The 21,047-nt window shown below is 46.8% G+C and overlaps 1 protein-coding gene across 1 annotated transcript; it reads left to right on the top strand.

Moving 5' to 3' along the window:
* Positions 1 to 42: 42 nt before the first annotated feature.
* Positions 43 to 20,338, top strand: helq (helicase, POLQ like). The gene is made up of 19 exons (XM_040026817.1): positions 43 to 404; positions 879 to 1,079; positions 1,324 to 1,885; positions 1,992 to 2,170; positions 9,661 to 9,861; positions 9,936 to 10,008; positions 10,100 to 10,197; positions 10,625 to 10,723; positions 10,885 to 11,030; positions 11,114 to 11,353; positions 11,511 to 11,652; positions 13,355 to 13,459; positions 13,934 to 14,135; positions 14,616 to 14,773; positions 14,862 to 14,960; positions 17,671 to 17,844; positions 17,953 to 18,066; positions 19,402 to 19,536; positions 19,737 to 20,338. The coding sequence occupies exons 2-19, from the start codon at positions 903 to 905 to the stop codon at positions 19,818 to 19,820; spliced, it is 2,988 nt and encodes a 995-aa protein (XP_039882751.1). The 5' UTR covers positions 43 to 404; positions 879 to 902; the 3' UTR covers positions 19,821 to 20,338.
* The last annotated feature ends 709 nt before the right edge of the window (positions 20,339 to 21,047 follow it).

Here is a 21,047-nt window from a genome sequence, read left to right as displayed (position 1 = left end):
GTATTCTGTCTGTTTTTAATATTTCACGGATTTACACAATCTAAATGTTTAATATTAATGAGATATAACGCTTCGCTTTGAGTTTTTTACGGAAAGGTTTAATCGTTACTCATTTCAAAGATAAACCAAATCAAGATAGAAATCACCCGGAACACAAAGTCTTAGGAAAAGCAGCCCTAAGCCTCAGATTAGCTTTAGTTTGTGCCACTTGTCAGCTTGCTATTAATGTATGTTAAAGCGGTGTTGCAGTTTGTCATTGAAACGTGACTGAAACCACGTACAGCTGTCCTAAAACTCCTAAACTATCCGAGCGGCAAACATCACATCTAATTACCGTTTCAAAACAGACTTAACCCGTTTTCAGTCGAAACTCAATTTTTCATCCAAGGCGTCTAATTATTAAGGTTTGATAAGACTTAATTTTTTAGCATTTAAAAGCTAATCGAGATGTTTAATTGCACGTTTTGACACTTTTTGAACGACTGTAACTCAGAGTTAGCGCCTCAGTAAACCGAAAGCGGAAGTGATGGTGGCATTTCTCTCTCACTCCAGGATTAATGATAGTTATTTTGAATGAAGGATTCGCTGAGCTGCTGTAGATGCGCGTTTAGTGAACGTTAATTATTACTGGTGGTGTTAAAAGTTATTCCATGGACACACTTTTATTTATTTGAGCTTGTTTGTGATTAATTTGTAGTTTTTGTAACTGAATGCCGGCGCTTGCTAGCTAGCTGCTCACTGAGCCTGTGTGGGCTCTTTGGTGTTTTTAGGTCTCATCATTTAACGTCAACTTGTTTAAGGTGGCGTTTAAATGGCTGCAGCAGCAGGTTAGTGAAGTATGCGAGGACTATAAGATGTTTATTGTGTTTCACATGTAGCCGCAGGGGTCTGCGCTCACAGGGATGAACTACGGAAGGCTGGAAGTCAAAATAAAACGAGTCTGTCAGAGGAAGAGGGCGAGAGACCACCTGAAAGCTCACCTGACACCTGCCAGGAAGAGGGGAGGGGCTGTCTGTTCACCGCTATGCAACTCCAACAGGAGGATCAGCAGCATCATGGCTGAAAGCAGAGCTGTGGAGGTACATCTTGCATATTGACCAGCAGGGTTCGACTCTCCTCAAGTCTGATTGCATTGAAGTCTGTGAGAAAATGAGCCTCCTCCTCACCTAATCTCTGAGCTCAGTGAACACCTCCCCGATGTGTTTAATGACTCAGTTGGTCATAGAGTAATCAGCCTTTCACTGGCAGAAAGAAAAATGATGCCCTGATCGATTAATAACCTGTTTGAAGTCCACGCTGGTGGTATTCTTTTTTTCTTGGCAGTACTGCAGCGACAGCGAGGATTTATTCGGCGACTATGACAGCATCTTAGGGGATTCGTCTGTCCTGGCAAAACTGGATGATGCCGAGCAAAATGAAAGGCTTCGAGGGGTGGAGCAACAACCAGAAGACGAGGATGTCCTCTCAGACTCCATCCTGGACGGCCTTGGAGATGAACCCTTTGAGGACCTACCGGCCAGCCAGCTGCAGTTTCAGGAGGAAGTTCAGGAGAAGGCGAAGAGAAGCCGACTCCAGGACAGAGACAAAACCTCAACGCCTTTCAGAGGACTAGCAAACGGAGAGGGTCCACCCAGGAGACCAGCCGGAGCGAGGAGGAGCGTTGCCGACCAGCTGAAGAGGACGATGCTTGGCAACGCAGCGGCTCCTTCCGCCGTTTCACGGACAGCGATGCTGAAGGAGGCGGTGGTTTCTGAGGAGATAAACGTCGCCATGCAGGCCATGGAGACTGTCTCTGCTGACATGCCTGACCTTGGGCCATTCTTTGGGCTTCCAAGCAAAGTGAAGGAGCTGATGTTTAAACTGAGAGGAATCCAGAGTTTGTATGGTGAGATTTTTGTATATCACAATAAAATTGAAATATTGTAGTTTCTGCACAGAATAAGTCAAGTGAAGACATTTACAACCGGTTTTGTTTTTTTGGGTTTCTTCAGACTGGCAGCAGACGTGTCTGAACTTGGACTGTGTTCAGCAGAGGAAGAATCTGATCTACTCCCTTCCCACCAGTGGTGGGAAAACTCTAGTGGCAGAGATCCTTATCCTCAGAGAACTGCTGTGCAGGAGGAAGGACTGTCTGTTCATCTTGCCCTACATATCGCTGGTGCAGGAGAAGGTACAGAAACCACAGAACATCAAAACATATCAGAAAAGTCTGTTTTGTCAACAGAATGCATAAATGCTAGTAGATGCTACTGAGCTGCTAATGGGTAATAGGCAAATGAGTAAAATTAATCGATGTTGTTTAATGTTCTGTAGGGAAACTTTCAGACTGGGATTATTGTTGATGTTACTCTCGCTCCTGAACACGAGCAAATGGTTAGTTAGCTTTTGGTCTCAGATAAAAAAGTATATCATCTGCATAGAACTTGACATCAGAGGATAATAATATTTGTGTTTGTGGAATAAAAGAGGAGTAGAAGTAATGACTTTCTGGTTGTGTGGGATAACAAGCTTTGACTTAAAATATAAAATGATAAAACTTCTAAGTATAAATTTTAATTTACGCTTAGAAGAAATACAAATAAAAATCAGAAATATAGCACTGTGGGGTGATACAAACTGCCATGGTAGTGTGGATTATCGATTTCCTTATCAATTCTCATTGGCTCCACTTTGAGAGTCACCACCATCTTTAAGCACCATATCAAAGACATTACATTCATGCAAATTAATTACATGCAGTGTGGTCAAAGGTTTGTGAATGTTGGAGGTATTTTCTCTCTTTGTTGTGATCAGTGTTGGGGTCATTACTCAAAAAAGTAAAGTAAAAAAGTTATTACACTGAGCACTTTTCTTAAAAGTAATGCAGAACGTTACATTGCAGATATTTTTATCATAACTCTGGTTTTACGTGGCCTATCAACACAATTTAAAAACTGGTATAAAGTCCACACCTTTTCCGTCAATTGTTCCGTCTGTCCTGCTCACATCTCCAATGGTTGTACACATTGTCATTAACGATTAGTTATGTCTATAACTTCTGTTCCCTGAAGGAGAGGAACGAGGTACAACACATAAGTATGGGATATCACGCCCTCGCGTGTCCTGGCTGAAGAAACCTTTATTCACGCCTTTACGGCAGATGACGTGTGATGACACGCGCACGGCCCCGCCCGCACATATAGCCGCTGTCATCACAGTCATCCCTCAGTTCGATAGCCGCTCTTCACCGAGCCAACTGCTCAGTGGGGCCACCCTGTGTTGTACCTCGTTCCTCTCCTTCAGGGAACAGAAGTTATAGACATAACTAATCGTTCCCCTTCAGTCGATTCACTCGGTACAACACATAAGTATGGGACATATATACACGCCCCGCCGAGCAGCCACCGAACCGGAACGGGACCACCACATCCTTAGTGAGTGGTAGACCCAGCAGAAAGGACAGCCTGAGCCACCGAAGGGGCCGTAACGTCCAGCCGATAAAACCGCACAAAAGTGTGCGGCGACGCCCAACTAGCCGCTGCACAAATATCAGCCACAGGCACCCCTCTAAAAAGAGCCCACGAGGTCGCCATCCCCCTGGTGGAATGAGCTCCCACCCCGTGGGGCAACGCAAAACCTCTGGTGCCGTATGCCAGCGAGATAGCTTCTACAATCCAGTGGGACAGCCTCTGTTTGGACAGAGCTCTACCTCTATTCGGATTAGCGAAGCAGACAAACAGCTGGTCACATAAACGCACATCCCGAGTGCGCTCAATGTAGGTGCGTAGCGCACGCACCGGACAAAGAGAATGAGGCCAAAGCCTCATTCTGAGGCCAAAGCGAGAAGTAATGCGGTCTTATACGAAAGAAATTTCATATCCACAGACTCAACGGGTTCAAACGGTGGGCCACAAAGGGCCTCCAACACCAAAGACAAGTCCCAAGCAGGGACACTGGACTTAAGCACGGGCCTCAGCCGGCGAACCCCTTTCAGAAAACGCACGGCGAGGGGATGTGCACCTGGTGTCACCCCGTCAAAACCGATATGACAAGCAGATATAGCCGCTAAATAAACCTTGATTGTCGAAAACGAAAGGCCTTTATCCAGCAGCTCCTGCAGGAATGTCAAAACATCCACAATAGAGCACTGAAATGGGAGAGTGTGGCGGTCCTGGCACCATCGCTCGAAGGCTCGCCATTTGTAAGCGTACAAGCCTCTAGTAGACGAGGCTCTGGCGCTCTGAATTGTCGCTATCACACTAAGTGGCAAACCCTTAGCAACCAAGTTTAACCTCTCAGCAGGTAAGCATGAAGGCGCCACAGATCCGGGCGCGGATGAAACACTTCCCCTCCCGCCTGAGAGAGGAGATCCCTGCGGAGAGGAAGCTGCCAAGGACTTGCTGCAAGCAGGCTGATTATTTCCGCATACCACGACCTCGCGGGCCACCAAGGGGCCACCAGGATCAGAGAGAGGGAATGCCGACGCACCCTCTCCAGAACCGGAGATATCATTTCCACTGGGGGAAATGCATACAAGAGCACGTCTGGCCATTGGTGCGCTAGCGCGTCCAAGCCCAAGGGTGCATCGTGGTCGATTATGGAGAAGTACAGGGGGCAGTGAGTATTTACCCTGGAAGCAAAAAGATCTATTTGCGCCTCGCCAAATAGATCCCAAATCCGAGCCACTATCGAAGGGTGTAACCTCCATTCTCTCACCAGAGGACCCCCCCTGGAGAGAAGGTCCGGCCCCAGGTTCAGGTGGCCCGGGACATGGGTGGCTCTTAGAGTCAGAAAATGAACACTGCACCATAACAGCAGAGAGCGAGACAGCTGCAACAGGGGAAGAGAGCGTGTTCCTCCCTGCCTGTTTATGTAAGACACCACTGTTGAATTGTCCGTCCTGACTAAGACATGCTGGCCCTGCAGGACTGGACGGAAATGCTTTAGAGCTAAGAACACTGCTAACAGCTCTAAGTGGTTGATGTGCAGCTGGCGCTGAGCCGCGGACCAGATCCCTCTCACTGACGCACCCTCGCACAGCGCTCCCCACCCACTTAGGGAAGCATCCGTGGACACCACCTTGCGAAACAACACCCTTCCAATCCGAGAGCCCTGATGCAGTAGCCCGGGCTCCCTCCAAGGACGGAGAGCTAGCATGCAAGACGCGGTTACCGGCAGCCTCCTCTGGAGGTGACGCGAAGCACACAAGCGGTGAGAGAGAGTCCAGCGTTGAAACGCCCTCATTTTCAACAGCCCAAGTGGCACTACGGCGATCATAGATGCCATCATGCCCAACAAGCGCAATATCGTCTGGAAACGCAGTCTGCGTCCCAGCTGAAATTGAGCGAGGCAGCGATGAAACGCGGCCACTCTGTGCTCCGACAAACGTGCGCGGCTGGAAAGAGAGCATATTTCCAGACCGAGAAAAGTGATCTGTTGACCCGGGATTAGCGAGCTCTTTTGAAAGTTCACAGAGAACCCCAGTGTCTGAATGTGTGACAGAACCAGCGACAGCTGTGTCTCCGCCTGTTCTCCGGAGCGAGCTACGAGAGCCCAGTCGTCTAGGTAGGCCAAGATGCGGATGCCCCTCTCCCTGAGGGGCGCTAGCGCTGCCTCGGCACATTTCGTAAAGGTGCGGGGAGCGAGCGACAGCCCGAACGGCAGCACTAGGTATTCGTAGGCTACGCCCTCGAATGCAAACCTCAGAAACTGCCTGTGTTTCGGGTGTATAGCGACATGGAAATAAGCATCTGTCAGATCGATTGTCGCAAACCAATCTCCCGGGCCGACTGCACTCAAGAGCTGTCTGAGTGTTAGCATCTTGAACCTGTACGTTCGCAGATACGTGTTCAAGACTCGCAGGTCGAGGATGGGACGAAGCCCTCCCCCTTTTTTCGGAACGACAAAATAACGGCTGTACCAACCTTTGTCCGTCTCCGAAGCGGGGACCACTCGTATTGCTCTTTTCTGCAATAGCGCCCGTATTTCCTCTCTGAGTATCATGGCTGCCTCGGAGTTGACAATCGTGTTTACAACTCTTTGGAAACGAGGCGGCTTGACCCGGAACTGCAACCGGTAACCCATGGCAACGGTTTGCAGCACCCACGGAGAGGGGGCGCAAGCGCGCCACTGAGGGAAGTGAGCAGCCAGCCGGCTGACCTGCAGCACCGACGGCGGGGCGCCGTCGCCCCCCAGTGTGTCTGCAGGGGACTGCATCCCCTGCCTGACCTGGCTCATTTCGCCTGCAGGTTGAGCATTTGTGATTGTTTGAGAATAAACAACACTCTTTATTGATTGTAACATGGAAACATGTACATTCATACATTTTGTTGGATGCACCTTTTCTGGGGCACAACAACGAAAAACAGCGGGAACACTCGATGTGGTCGCTTGAACATTTAACACACCTGAACCGGGAGTTACCTGAGGCAATGTGTGTGCAGGGGTTTTGTGCTTGGGAGACAGCGATAGGAAAGTGCAGCGCCTTCTGGGGCTGACAACCTGAACAGAACTTAAGCGGCACCTCTTGTGCGGCAACAGAGGGGTAAAAACAGCGTCTCCCTGCTGCTGGACCCCTTCTCCACTCGAAGCCACGGCTAGGAGGGCTGAGGCTTCTTCCTCCTGGGCGTCGGGTCCCGTCGGGGGCCCGAGGGTGGGCCTTTGCCCCAGGCCGACTGGCGTGGAGCTCGGGCCGGAGGACGTGCTCTCGCCGGCGGCACACCCACTCCAGCAGTGGGCGCCGGTCTCTTGCCAGCCGTCAGAGGAGCGGCGGGCCTGTGAGAGCTAGCTGTGGGCTTGGGCTGGGGCTGGCGTCTGGGGATGATGTCGCGCAGAGCTTCCGTCTGCTTCTTCCTCAGATCGAATCTAGCCTGAATGGCTTCAAGTGAATGTCCGAATAACCCAGCCGCAGACACTGGTGCGTCCAGATACACAGCTCTGTCCCTATCCGGGACGTCGGAGAGGGTCAGCCACAGGTGCCTCTGAGCCACTACTGTCGAAGCCATCCCTCTGCCCAGGGAGAGCGCTGCACAGCGAGACGCACGGAGGATGTAATCCGTGGTGACTCTGACCTCGTTAAGAAGAGGTGACAGCGGGCTGTCATCAGGAACCAGCGATCCAAGCTCCGCCAGGCACATTGCCTGGTACGTCTGGAGCATGGTGACGGAGCTCATGGCGCGAGCAGTGCCGGCCTGAGCCCGATAAATCTTCTCCAGCTGCGAGGCCGAGAATCTGCAGTGCTTGGACGGCAGAGTTGCGGGGCCACCGACACCATGGTTATGGGACGGGGCCAGATAAGCAGCCAGAGACGGCTCCATAGGGGGTGGGTTAGCTAAGCCAGCTCCCTCGGCGCCGTCCAATTCCATGTACTGTCCATAGCCGGGCACAGTGACGCGGGTAGACAGAGGTTTGTCCCATGACGCTGTTAGCTCGCAGAGAAAGTCTGGGAACATGGGAAGGCAGTTTTTGGCCGTTGCGGGCTCCGGTGGGAGGAAAAACCCCGCGAACCGCGACGGCTTCCGAGCTGGTGGAGGAGAGGGCCAGTCCACCTGCAGCTTCTCAGCAGCACGGCGAAACAGGGAGAAAAGAGAGGTGTCATCGTGGCCGACCGGCGCAGCAGCGGCGGCACATTGGGCCGACAATGAGCTCTCCTGCTCATCCTCCGACAAACCATGGATGTCCAGGCCGATGTCCAGCACGTCATCGTCTTCCTGGGGAGCGCTGGCGGGCTTCAACCCAGGCTGAAGCCCGTCAGCGCCCCTGCATGGTTCCGGCCCGTCATCGGCTAACCCGTCAACGTATTCCATGTGGTCAGCCCAGCTAATCGCGGGGACATCGACCGGAAAATCCTCGTCTTCGGACTCGGACGAAGCCGGGGCTCCAGACTCGGAAAGAAGAGGGTCATGCCGTGCGACAGCCGAGCGTCCCAGCACTCTTTCCACAAACGTCACCCGTCTTTCCAGGGTCGAGCGCCGGAGCTGGCGACAAAACGCACAAGCTTCGGGCTCCGTCAACGCTCTCCTAGCGTGGACGATCCCCAGGCAGACAGGGCAGGCATCGTGCTGGTCGCTGTCGTGCAAAGAGAAACCGCATCCCTGAGGACAGGGGCGAACAGAAGATTTCTGCTTTGCTCGCTTCGGTTTGGAGTCCATTCCAAAACGCAAAGCGAAACGCTGCACAAGAAAAACTTGAAAATAGCGCTCCGCGGGCAGCCTACGCACCAGCTGGGCGGTGGAGGCTAACACCAACAGGGGCAGTTAAGCTAAGTTCAAGTTGGCAGACAACGGAGCTAACTAGCAGCAGCTAGCTAGCCCAACTCAGCAGAGGTGTTCTCAGCGAGGTGAAGAGCGTAAGAACTGAGGGATGACTGTGATGACAGCGGCTATATGTGCGGGCGGGGCCGTGCGCGTGTCATCACACGTCATCTGCCGTAAAGGCGTGAATAAAGGTTTCTTCAGCCAGGACACGCGAGGGCGTGATATCCCATACTTATGTGTTGTACCGAGTGAATCGACTGAAGGGGAACGTGCTTCACTCCACATCAGCCGCTTTGCTAGCTAAAACACCGGCGTCGGCACATAAGGACGCTGTCATAGCCTGTCAACGACGCTGATTAGCTGCGTATATACGAATGTGAATCGCGTGATTGGCTGAACTATGGAATAAGGTGGCATCGTTCTAATCCCATACAGGAGCAGCCAGTCACTTACTGACTAACACTGCAAAACAGAATTGTTAGCGTATTTACTTTAATTTCAATTCAGGTTAGATTTTTTTTTTTTGTGCGCAATCTCCGCAGAGACGTGCCAGCAGTGCGCAATTGCGCACGCGCGCAGTTTAGAGGGAACATTGCTTACGAGGACATTATACTACTACTGTTCTATCGAAATTTTAAACAAATATCCTCATATGTGGCTCTCATTTTTCTTAGAAACAAAAATCAGAAAAAAAAAATCTGGTAATTCTTTGTTTTTACATTCATCAGGTCCCAATATGCCCAAATATTAAAGATAAATTAAAAATGCATGCCATGGAAGAGTTCGAGTCTTAGGAGGTTAAAGCAGTTGTCATGGTGATTCTATGCCACTTTAGAAACATGAACAGGTAGAAACGGGCCTGACTGCTTATCAGTTTGTTACCTGTTGAAGTTCAGCAATGGTTGTCTTCAACACACATGACGATTCATTTTATCACGGTGCTGGTCTGGGGTCAGCATTCACTCAGCTTTAAAATCGCTCTGGGCTCTTGGCTAGCTTAGTGTTAGCATGCTGTCTGTGCAGGTGCTTGTAAAGAGCTGAAGTTGTGTTAACAGTGATGCCGTTTTTCTGTCCTGGAGCAGTCTCCACTTTACCATCACGCTCTCATCCTTTTGTGCAATAAAAATAAAAGTCATGTCCATGTCCACACTGAAGACTGCACCACTATTTTCCTCTGGCACACAAACTGAAATCAGCTGATCGTAGTGAGAGTGCAAGAACTGATAAGCAGGATCCATAGGCAGGCAGATTAACGATTCCAAGGAATTGCACTACTACTCTCGATTTCCATCTCTAATCATATCATTATCATATTTATGTTCATAAGAAATAAAAGAGGATCAAAACTAGAGCCTTGTGGGACACCTTTCAGAGACATTAACAGCCTTCGTTTTGAACTCTTAGGAAGTACTTTTCACTTTTCCAGGTGCGTGGTTTAGCAAGCTTTGGTCTGGAGCTGGACTTCATGGTGGAGGAGTACGCTGGCAGCAAGGGCAGGTTTCCTCCCGTGAAGAGAAGAAACAAGACGTCCCTTTACATCGCAACCATAGAGAAGGCTCACAGCCTCGTCAACTCTCTGATAGAGAGCAGCAGGCTGAATAACCTTGGACTGGTGGTGGTTGATGAGGTACCTCCCACTTTGGATAAAAGGTGTTTTATACGGCTGGAGGACATTTACCTGAGATTTTGTTTCTTCTGCAGCTTCACATGCTGGGTGACGGCAGCAGAGGGGCCATTATAGAAATGACTCTGGCCAAAGTTCAATATGTGAGCAGTAAGTGTCTTCTTATAGTCTCCATAACTCAATCCAGCCTTAAGTTAAAAACAAACTTCTTGCTTTTGGGTTCTTTTTCTTTTTTTTCCAGAAACAACTCAGATAATAGGAATGAGTGCCACTCTGGGGAATATCAAAGACCTGCAGACGTTTCTGAGGGCTGAAAATTACACGAACAACTTCAGGCCTGTAAGTGATTGAATCAAAGCTGCACCCGAACCTTAAAAAACCCTCGAGTGAACACTGACCCTAACTTCCTGCTTCCACAAGGACTTGCTCGAGCATAACACACAGATTAGTCCACCGCTGAAAACAGTTCCTGACACTGAGCAGTTGTTTGAGGGGCTCACTGAGCGTTGTTAAAGTTGCTCATTAACTAAAATCAGGTCTGTGTGTCATGCAAATGCAACTCTCAGAATTAGTCACGACTTATCAGCTGCACATATGAAAATGGATGTGGATGAGCAGGTGATAGTCAGAGGAGAACTTGTGTTTCAAGATCGTTGCATGGAGCTGCTGGTTTCTATCAGCGGGGCTTCTTCCTGTCTTTTAAACTCACTTTGAGAGTTTGGGTAAATTGGCGCTCTGTGATTTATTTTATTTTTATTTTTTCCAGGTTCAGCTGAAGGAATTCGTCAAACTGCACGACACCATCTACGAGGTGGACCCAAAAGAAGAGAACTGCTTCAGGTTCTCACGTCTTCTCAACTTTAAAGTAAGTAAAAAACATAATTAACTCTAACAATACAGGGGAGGATCACACCAACACGCCGTGGCCACATTAATAGGTACAGGAGACATTTTTCCTGCAGTAAATTAAAGCTTAATGTCCTCCTCTTTCGTTTCCGTGGTGCTTGGTCTTTCTCTTTCCTGCAGTACTCGAGCACGATGCAGAAGATCGACCCGGATCACATCATCGCTCTGGTGACCGAGGTCATCCCAGCACACTCCTGTCTGCTCTTCTGTCCCACCAAGAAGAACTGCGAGAATGTGGCGGCGATGATCTGCAAATATCTGAAAGAGTGAGCAGCAGCCACTGGGTGACTCCTCCCACTCTGCCGCCCATGCCAATCACTGACTCAGAAACCTTTCTCGACTCTTTCAGGGACTTCTTGCGGCACCGCGAGGAGGAGAAGGGCGTCCTCCTCAGGGAGCTGCGGGACAGCGGGAATGGCTCGTTGTGCCCGGTGTTAAAGGTCACTGTGCCGTATGGCATGGCGTACCACCACAGCGGGCTGACATCCGAGGAGAGGAAACTGGTGGAGGAGGCCTACTCCAGCGGGGTCCTCTGCCTCCTCACCTGCACCTCCACCCTAGCTGCAGGGATCAACCTACCTGCTCGCAGGTGAGCCGCTCATTAAACAGCTTTTTCCCCTTCCTGTCACAGCAGTCAGGAGCTCACCTGCGTGTTCATGTGTACATATCAAAGCTTATGCACATTTGCTGCTGTTGAAATGATCTGACCTCTGTTTGACCCCGGTTTGACCTCTGTTTGCACACAGAGTGATCCTGCGCTCGCCGTACATAGCCACGGACTTCCTGAAGAGGAGCCAGTACAAGCAGATGGTCGGACGAGCCGGCCGAGCGGGGATCGATTCGGTGGGCGAGAGCATCCTGATCCTGCAGGAGAAGGACAGGAACATGGTAACTAGAGCCATGAGGGACTCAAACTGATGTCTGATTAAAAACAGTGAGCCTAAAAACTGAAGCTTTCCAACAATATTATGTCAAAATACTTTTCTTAATCCTCAGATATCTGAAATACAGACCTGCAGGCATAAAATCTGTTTTAGTTTATTAAAAAAACAAAGAAACGTTAAATTAAAAGAGTTAAAAGGTTTAAAAGCTTTATTAAATCTTTGTGTGTGTTTATTTGAGGTCAGCAGCTGCACAGAAACCTCTGTAATGTGCAGGGTTGGACTGGGACAAGCCCGGGCATTTTGACTAGTGACCAGCCCACCATGGTGTTATAGGAAAAGCCATAAAGCCTTTATAATAAACTTAAACCTACGCCATCCTCCCTATTCTGGTATTCTAAACAGTACTTAGCAAAAATATAAAACAACCTAATTTATAATTACATATACCTAACTAATAGGGTTGCCAAAGGAAAAAAATAGGGAACCACTCCCCCACCCTCTGCCTCAAGATGCTTAACTAACAAAACTGATTTAAATTTAATGCACGTATCAAACAAATGCACATAAATCTATTATTTTTCTCCAGTAATTAAATAGATTCAACATCTTTCTTCAACAGAATTGCAGACTGCACAGATGGTACCTTCCCAAAGGAAAGAATACGATAACTTACTAGGGCATAAACTAGGCTTAATATTTACTAAATACAATCATGGATTTCTATACATTTTACATCAGATGTAAAATTTGGTTGTAAGATTCAGATAATTATTTATTAAAAGCGAGACATTTTAAATAAGAATAAGAAAGAAAAGTATTTCTTTGTGCCCCCCTCTCCCTGTTAATGCCCTACCTGCCCCCCTGGCAAAACTTTGCTAGACCCGCCCCTGCACAGTCACCAGCTGTCAGCTACATAGAAAAGGATCCTGGTGTTATTTGTCTCTCAGAAACAGTTCAGAACTTCCCTTCAATTCATTCATGTCACCTAAAAGGTAAACCTGTTTCTCCATCACAGCTCTGATGATTCAGTAAGGACATCTCCTGGTTTCATCTTCATGTTTCCCTCTCACCACATATACAAACCGACATCTTGACCAGCAGCTTTACAGCTGTGGCTCCAGCAAACATCAGCTGATACTAGAAAGTAATATTAAATAAATTCTAACAACAGCTCATCAAGCTTAAACATGCTGCTGTTGTTTAGTGCTACAGCCACAGGTTTCTGTTTCTGGCGCAGAGAGAAAAGCTGATCATTGATCAGTTTCATGATTGAATTAGCAACTTTCTAGCTGAAGTACGGCACAAATCGCGTACCTTTTCACCTCAACTTTAAAGTTCGACCTCCTCGGCTGTAATTGGTCCAGCCCAGAGTTGATCATGACCAACTGGCCAATCCACCACCATTCATTTATACCATTAAAAAAATAAAAGAAATAAAACCCCATCGGCCCATAAATACGTAAAAAAAACAAGCAGCCCACCGGGCAAATACCTGGTATGCCCGATGGCCAGTCCAGCCCTGGTAATGTGTTAAAAACAATAAAATTAAGGTGGATATAATAACATAACAATAACTCTTTATGACTTCTCCACCATCTCTGACTCCTGCTAAAACAATCTGATCAGTTTCCTGTGAGTTATGACAAAATAAAAGCATTCAGTTAAACTAACAGATGTCAGATAATTCTGCTTTTGTGTGATTTCAGGCTAAAACACTGGTGTGCGCGCCGATGGAGAGCTGTTACAGCAACCTGATGCACGATGATGGAAAAGGCCTCCTGAGCCTCGTCCTGTCCCTCATTGGATTAAACGTAAATCCTTCTAATTCACTCCAAATCAGAGCAGATTAGCCAGCAGGCGCTAATCTCTTTTATCTCTGCATCATTATTTAATATCAAATGGTACCTCTGTGGGGTCTGACTTTCTTTTCGCTTTTATTTTGAAAAACTAAACTGAATTAGTGGTTTATAAAGAAGCAGCTGATTTTTCTGTATCAGTGAATCTGTCGGAAATTCTGGTTCATTCTAGCTAATTCTAGCTAATTCTAGGTAATTCTAGGTTTTTGTTTTGTTTTGTTTGTGTCACTGATGGCAACATTGTCTAACGAACACAAGCTTCGAAATATTCAGTTCACGGAATATAATGGATCCAGATATTTCCATATATCCTTGTTTTTGTTGCTGAACTGGCCAATCAGGATGCCTGATCAATATGTTTTTAAAAATAATCAGATCACAGCCTGATTCAACTGGTGCTATTGTCCTTATGTCTCGTGGTTTCTGCAGATCACATCATCCGTGGAGCAGCTGCAGGACTTCCTGCAGGGAACGCTGCTGTTTGTGCAGTGGCAGCAGCTGTGTGTGGGGAGGAGCCTGCTGGAGGCAGTGCAGCAGTGTGTGGATGTCCTGAAGGAGAAAGAGCTCATCACAGTAGACTCGCACAGTCAGAGTCTGCGGGTCACCAAGCTGGGAAAGGCTACGTACAAAGGTACCCTCGGCATACCTGTAGGACTCCTTACTTCCTCTCACATGACTTAGGACGTCATGTTTAATCATGATTCTGAAAATCAACAATGAACACAGAGTTGCAGAGTTTTGCTCCTGTTGGCTCTGCATGATGTTATAGCGAGGGAAATCCCTAATATGGTCATCTCAGACACACAAGACTCACCCACTTATGTTCATGAGGAGCAGCCAATAAGAAGACAGTTGATTTAAAGGAGGAGGAGTTAAAACAGATTCAAACATGGAGGGTCATTTTAGCCTGGGCTGGCCACCAAAGATCCTGAACAGGGTAAACTCGTGTCCCAGTCTGGTCCCACTGTTGTCAGATGTTTCGATTCATTGGGCTTAAATAAAGTTTCAAAGATCCTTTTGTAAGGTCAGAAAACTGCGATGGTGTACTTTTGTGTGTCTGTAGCTGTTATGATTCGTGACGATGAATTAAAGCATTCATGGTGTTCTTCAGCCTCGGTGGATCTGACCTATGCTGAGGTCCTCTACAAAGACCTCTCCAAAGGCCTGGAGTCTCTGCTGCTCAACAGCTACCTGCACCTGGTCTACCTGGTGACCCCGTACGACCTGATTGATCAGTGCAAACCTGACTGGATGATCTTCTTCAGGCAGGTAAGCAGAGCCTGCCTCAGAGCCTCTTGGCCTCCTCCTCCTCACATCTCTCACAAGCTGCTCTCTGCTTCGTCTTCCTCATCTGCAGTTCACACTGTTGTCTGTGGCTGAGCAGAAGATGTCAGCTGCTGTTGGCGTGCCTGAGAGTTTCGTGGCAAGAAAAGCTGCAGGACAGACAGTAAAGAAGGTAAGAAAGTTCAGACCACAGATTTAATGCTTGAGATGTTCAGGTTTTATTTCATTGTTTTTGACACGTGACCTGTGAAATGTACTCGAACCTGACTGTAAAGAGAGAATCACGAACACGCATCCATGAAATCAAAGATGAAGACCAGAAGCTGCGCAGGTGAACGCAGAGTGATGGAGGAAGCATCTGGATATGTGATGTGTGGCCGCGGTTTTGAAGGTCTGTTAGAAGCTCAGATTAAAACACGCTGAACGCTTCCAGACAGATTAAAGCTTCAGTACAGGATAAAAACATCCAGCTTCACTGTGAAATCTCACAGAGTGCTGCTGTTTCTCCTAATCCAGTTAAAAAAAAAGAAACAAAAAAAAATTGGATGACTTTACCAAATCTGGATCAGCAATACTTTACCTGGGCAGCAGGCACCAAATTCACCAACATAAAAGAGCCTTAACTATTTTAATTTTACTAAGAGCTATTTCATCAGCACTCATTCATTATTTTATCCACAACCTTTAAAATTCTTTCATACAAGTGCTGCATGAAATAAACAACTGGGGTGGCTGTAGCTCAGGTGGCAGAGCAGGTCAGCCACTAATCAGAAGGTCGGTGGTTCGATCCCAGGCTGCCTCCTGGCTGCATGCCAAATATCCTTGGGCAAGATACTAACCCCATGTTTGCCTACTGGTGGTGGTCAGAGGGCCCGGTGGCGCCAGTGTCCAGCAGCCTCGCCTCTGTCAGTGCGCCCCAGGGCAGCTGTGGCTACAATGTAGCTTGCCGTCACCAGTGTGTGAATGTGTGTGTGAATGGGTGGATGACTGATTGTGTAAAGCGCTTTGGAGTCTTTAGGGACTAAGTAAAGCGCTATACAAATGAAGGCCATTTACCATAAACAACTGCACGACCACAAAAGTAAGAGCTGCTGCTGTTAGCAAGCAAAGCAGGTTGGAAACAGGAAGCAACTTTGTGCACTGTCGTCATGCTTTTACTCCCCTGAAGTAAAAGCATGTAAAAATGCAAAACATGACCAGCAGAGGGCAGCAAACATCAGGAGCATTGATTAAACTGTTCTCTACTGTGACGGTATTCTTCATTCATAACACACAGCTCAGTTTAATGTAGATCTTATAGCTTTAAATTTAATGAATAAAAATGCAAATCCTGAATATTTATACATGTATATCACATGTATGAAATACAGTGCTCCATAAATAATCATCACTGTATGAAAATATATTATTATGTTAATATAGTATTTAATACACAGTGTAATGCAGTTTGTAGCACCGTCTATCAGTTCTAGTTTTCTTGTTTGATTAACTCTGGAGTTTTTATTTCATGTTTCCAGCCTGAATCCAGCCCTCTGCTGGAATCACAGTAATCCTGATCCTGTTCCAATAAGCAACAAAAACTGGAGTTTTTGATCTGAATTTGTTTTTTGTTTTTTAAAAAAAAGCTGTATTGGCTCCTCTGATTTAATCTGATCATGTAATCCTGTTTTCCCTTTGAACTGCTGGATTTCAGGGTCTGATCTGATCTGACGGGCTTAATCCTGCCAGATTAGTTTTGAACTGCCGAGCTCTGGTTTGATGTGTAGGGGTGGGTTTAAAAAAAATCGATTTTCCGATTCAAATCGATTTTAACTTGACTAAAGACGTAACCACAAAGCACTGACAAGCCGTCGGTGCTGAAAGCAGACATCTCACAGATTCTGAAGCTGGAGGTTTTGTCACTCTGACCAAAATTCACTGAACCAGCAGCAAAGGAAGATTCAAAGTACACTTCACATTGTCATGAATTCTCTCTTACTTTTGCTGTTTTGCTTCCACCACGATAAAATCACCCCCCCCCCCCCACCTGTATTTCAAGAGCAGTTTACCATCAAAAATCTGTTTTCTGCATTATTTATTACATTATTACATTATTATTACATTATTATTATTGCTTATTACGCACCAGTCTACTGTCGTTTACAGCGCTGTCAGCCTCTGTTTTTTTTTGTTTGTTTGTTTTTCCAAAAATGATAACATCCACAAGTGTCAGTACTGACAAATGATCAGAATTATAATATTTCTGACTGTCTGAGTCCAAATTGAATCGAATCGATTATAGAAATCGGTGATGATACCCAACCCTTGTGATGTGACGGACTCAGGCCGTTCCCTTACTCCAGCTCCACCCTCCAGAGGTGGATGTTTGCACCTTCAAAATAGGAAATGTTAATGTTGTTTGCATGGCACAAATCAAAAGGTTAAAGGTCGTGACTTTTTTCCACAAGCTCCTTTAAATGGTGAGGAAGTAAAAATGAGACGTGAAGCACGAGCAGGCAACTGTGAATAATAATGACACGGTAAAGACACGTCGGAGGGGGAAGTAGAAACAGAGTCACTTCCTGTTGAGGGTCACAGACGCGCCTTTCTCAAAGGAGGCGAGTGGCGACCTGACACCATCGTTTCTGCTGCAGGTTGTTGTGACGTCAGTTTAATTGTTTCACTGAAACTTACTAACATCGAAAATCATGACTGGAGTTCAGCCTGGTCCGCCTGCTCCATGAACGCTGGATATGACACGTGTGATCTTTGAATTTGACCTGACAAGTGGTGCAGGTGATGAAGGCAGATTATGATGTCGTCATAATCTTTTTGCTCTCTGAACTTTGTGATCGAGCCCCCCCTCCGCTTCCCCGCTCAGCAGCATGCTCTGTTTGTTTCAGGGCGTGAACTTGGCGGCGGTGAGGAGGATGTACCTCGCTCTTGTTCTCTTCTCGCTGCTGAAGGAAACGGACGTCTGGAGCGTCTCCGAGCGTTTCCAGCTGAGCCGTGGCTTCGTGCAGACACTGCTCGGCTCCGCCTCTGCCTTCTGCTCCTGTGTGCTGCACTTTGCTGAGGTACCACTGGAGTTTACCTGGAGGTCATACCAAAATGGGCAGGCTGAAGGTGAGCCAGCAGGTGTGTCTCAGGTGAGATGGTGATGCTCTGATGTTTCTGTGTCTCAGGAGCTCGAGGAGTTCTGGCCGTTCAGAGCGCTGCTCGCCGAGCTGACGCGGCGCCTCAGTTACTGTGTGAAGGCGGAGCTTATCCCTCTGATGGAGGTGGCCGGAGTCCTGGAGGTGAGACACCTTCTTCACCTGCTTTCTTCTTCTTCTTTTTCTCCTCCTGCATCTTTTTCTTACTGTGTGCTCGTGTGACATCATTGAAACACGTTAAGAGTAATGAGTTTCCGCACCGTCACAGTTCGGGGTGATGACATCATCAGCCTGTTGTCAGCTTGGAGGGTTTACAAAAAAACCATGTTCTGTTATTTTGTGACATTTTCCCTCTCTCTGCTCAGCGCACGTCAACGCATCAGCGCTCGCATCCTCTGCTGTCACTCGATTCTACTTCCTGCCCAAGTGCACATTAGAGCTCCAGTACACTCCCATGTCTATGTAATAAACACGTGAGTTTGTGGACCACAGGAAGTGGACCATTTCAGCAGTTACTGATCACATGAACACCATCTTCATCCACCTCAGCTCAGGTTTTATTTTGTAAAAGGGTTATTATAGCTTTAAGTTCCTTCCTGTCAGCTTTCATTGATCCTGTTAGCATCCATTCTTTCTTCTTCTTCTCTTTATTGATGTTTCTGAAAGCAGCCCTGGAGGTGTACCTGATGAAGGTAGTGAAGGTCAGGGAGAATGTTCAGGTTCTGTGTCTTCGCTCCGTCATGTTAACGTGTTAAATGTCCCATCATGGCTGTAAAGTTTTACTTTATCTCACTGTGACGTGAAAGCTCAGAAGGATTTAGGCCACAGCTTTCTTCTCTGAAGATCGCTGATGCATCCGGCTCCCTCACACTTCACTTTATTAAACTCCTCTTAGATCACTTTTTATATTTTGGTTTAAAAATGCTGCAGAGGGGAGCCAGATGTTTCTCATGTCGGCTTATTCCACTCAGCCTGATTAATCAGATTCACTCTGGAGACATTCAAACTAAAAGGTCACGTTTCAGGATTATTTGAACTTTATTTTGTAGACATATTTAAACTCTCTACAGGAAGTGCATCCTGTGCTGAATGTGGCGTGTTAATGGTTCTGAGAGAGCGTAAGTGCTGCTGACACCTCCGTGAGCAGGAGGTGGTTCGGGGCGGTTGTTATTCGGCTCACGGCCCGTCCCACCTCTCCTCTGCCAGATGTTTCGCTTTTGTCCCAGTCACCGCTGACTCATCGGTGAACGTGCTGAGCTGCTGATGTTCGTGTCAGCAGGTTAAAGAGAAATGGGCGGCGCTCGCAACCCTGAGGTGTCCCATGCTCGACGTTTCTGTATCAAGGGAACAGTTTTATTCAACGTGAAAAGTTTTTTTTGCTTCAGGTGATTTTAAGTGAGAACCATCTGAGCCTCCATAGCTTCTCCATGTCCTCTGCCTCAGCTGAAGCTCTGACATCACCTCTTTTTTTCCGTGCAGTCGAGAGCAAAGCAGCTGTACGCTGCCGGCTACAAGACGCTGACTCACATGGCGAACGCCGACCCAGCCGCTCTCTGCACAGCCATCCAGAACCTGTACAGGAAACAGGCCAATCAGATCGTGGCCTCAGCCAAGGTGAGACTGTCCTCAGAGATCACGCCCACACGAGCTGATCACCGTACCTGAAATCAGCACGAGTACTGATGGTGTTAAATGACTGATGTGATGCTCTGTGGAGCTGACAACACTCACAGTCGGTCTCCGTGTTTGATGACATTACAGTGTGAAGAAACACTGAAACAGGAAGTTTAGCTGTGACAGTTTCTTTGTTTCAGATGCTCGTGAGTGAGAAAGCCGCAGCTCTGCAGGAGGAAGTGGATGAACTGCTGGCGCCGCCCTCTGACCTGCCACAGCTCTGACCTGCCACAGCTCTGACATCTTCTCAGGAGTTCTACCCTCTTTGAACACTTCTGATCTCACTGTGACATCATTTCTTATTAAAGTAACTGGGATGTCCTCGCCGTGTCTGTGCCAAAAGCTTCACTTCCTGTTCTCCTCACCTTCTTTCAGCCATTCATTGCGCTCTTATTTTGTCGTCTGTACTTCTTGTTATCACACTGAGAACGCGAAGGTCGTTTTTTCACGCGAGGAAACGTTAAAGGTCGTTTTCTGCTCGTTAAAGGTTTCAGCTTCACCTGAGCAGTGTGAGTGTGTCAGGTGAGCTCAAGTGAGTCTGTTTCAACCTCAGGTGCCATCAGCAGGAAGCTGTCAGCTGTTTTTGCCATGACATCATCATGTCTTCTCCTCCGCTGCACACAGAATATGTCAGTTGATGGAGAGCGACCTGCACCTGATGGTTCACTGCTTTGAGAAAACGACTCATTACTGTGACTTTTCTCATTTTAGTAAATTTTAAACATTAAATATTTAAACTTTATTTTCTGTCTGTGTTTTTTGGCATTTATTTATTCTGGAAACTGAAAATAATTTGTCTGCTACATCAGACAGCTGACCTACCAAAATAAAAGCACGTGTGTCATCAAATAAAAAATGTGTAATCTGTTTTTATTTGCAGTGGATTCATTTGATTTTTAATTTTAGTTTGTTGTTTGGTTAAGTCGAACTGTTTCCATTTTTGATTATATATTTTTGACATTTTTCTCTTATTTGGAAGATTTTGGTGTTCTTTAGATGTGTTCATATTTTTTGACATTTTAATCTACATTTTAGGTCATCTGATTTTTTTTTTTTTGTCTTTAAATATAAAAATATTTAAAAAGGTTTTTTGTTTTTGTTGTTTTTTTTGTTGTTTTTTAAATCATGAACTCTGAGGACATAAATTTGAGTCTTTTGATAATTTAATTTAGTGTTGGTTTGTGGGCTGTGGTCTCATATGTGTTTGTGGGACATTTTATTAATATTTAATTTAATTTTTGACTTTTTGTCATAGTTTCGTTTTTTTAAGCATTAAATATTTATGTGTATTTTTATTGAGTTTTGTATTCGTGGGACAGTTCATGCGTGTTTCTGTCACGGTAACATGTTCGCAGGTTTCTTCGTTTCTGGCTCGTTATTAGATGAATATTAATTTCAGGTCATTGATCACTGATCGATTGATGGAGTGTCGTCTCTCGTGATTCCTGCTG

This window comes from Simochromis diagramma, unplaced genomic scaffold (genome assembly GCF_900408965.1).
Source record: "Simochromis diagramma unplaced genomic scaffold, fSimDia1.1 OVJJ01000293.1, whole genome shotgun sequence".
Taxonomy (NCBI): Eukaryota; Metazoa; Chordata; class Actinopteri; order Cichliformes; family Cichlidae; genus Simochromis; species Simochromis diagramma.
Note: the sequence above shows the minus strand (reverse complement) of the source record. Positions and strands in the feature narration are given on the sequence as shown.

Coding starts and splice junctions, on each gene's coding strand:
- helq (XM_040026817.1), top strand. CDS start 903: ATGAACTACGGAAGGCTGGAAGTCAAAATAAAACGAGTCTGTCAGAGG. Junction 13,460..13,933: donor TGTCCCTCATTGGATTAAAC/GTAAATCCTTCT, acceptor TGGTTTCTGCAG/ATCACATCATCCGTGGAGCA. Junction 19,537..19,736: donor AGATCGTGGCCTCAGCCAAG/GTGAGACTGTCC, acceptor TCTTTGTTTCAG/ATGCTCGTGAGTGAGAAAGC.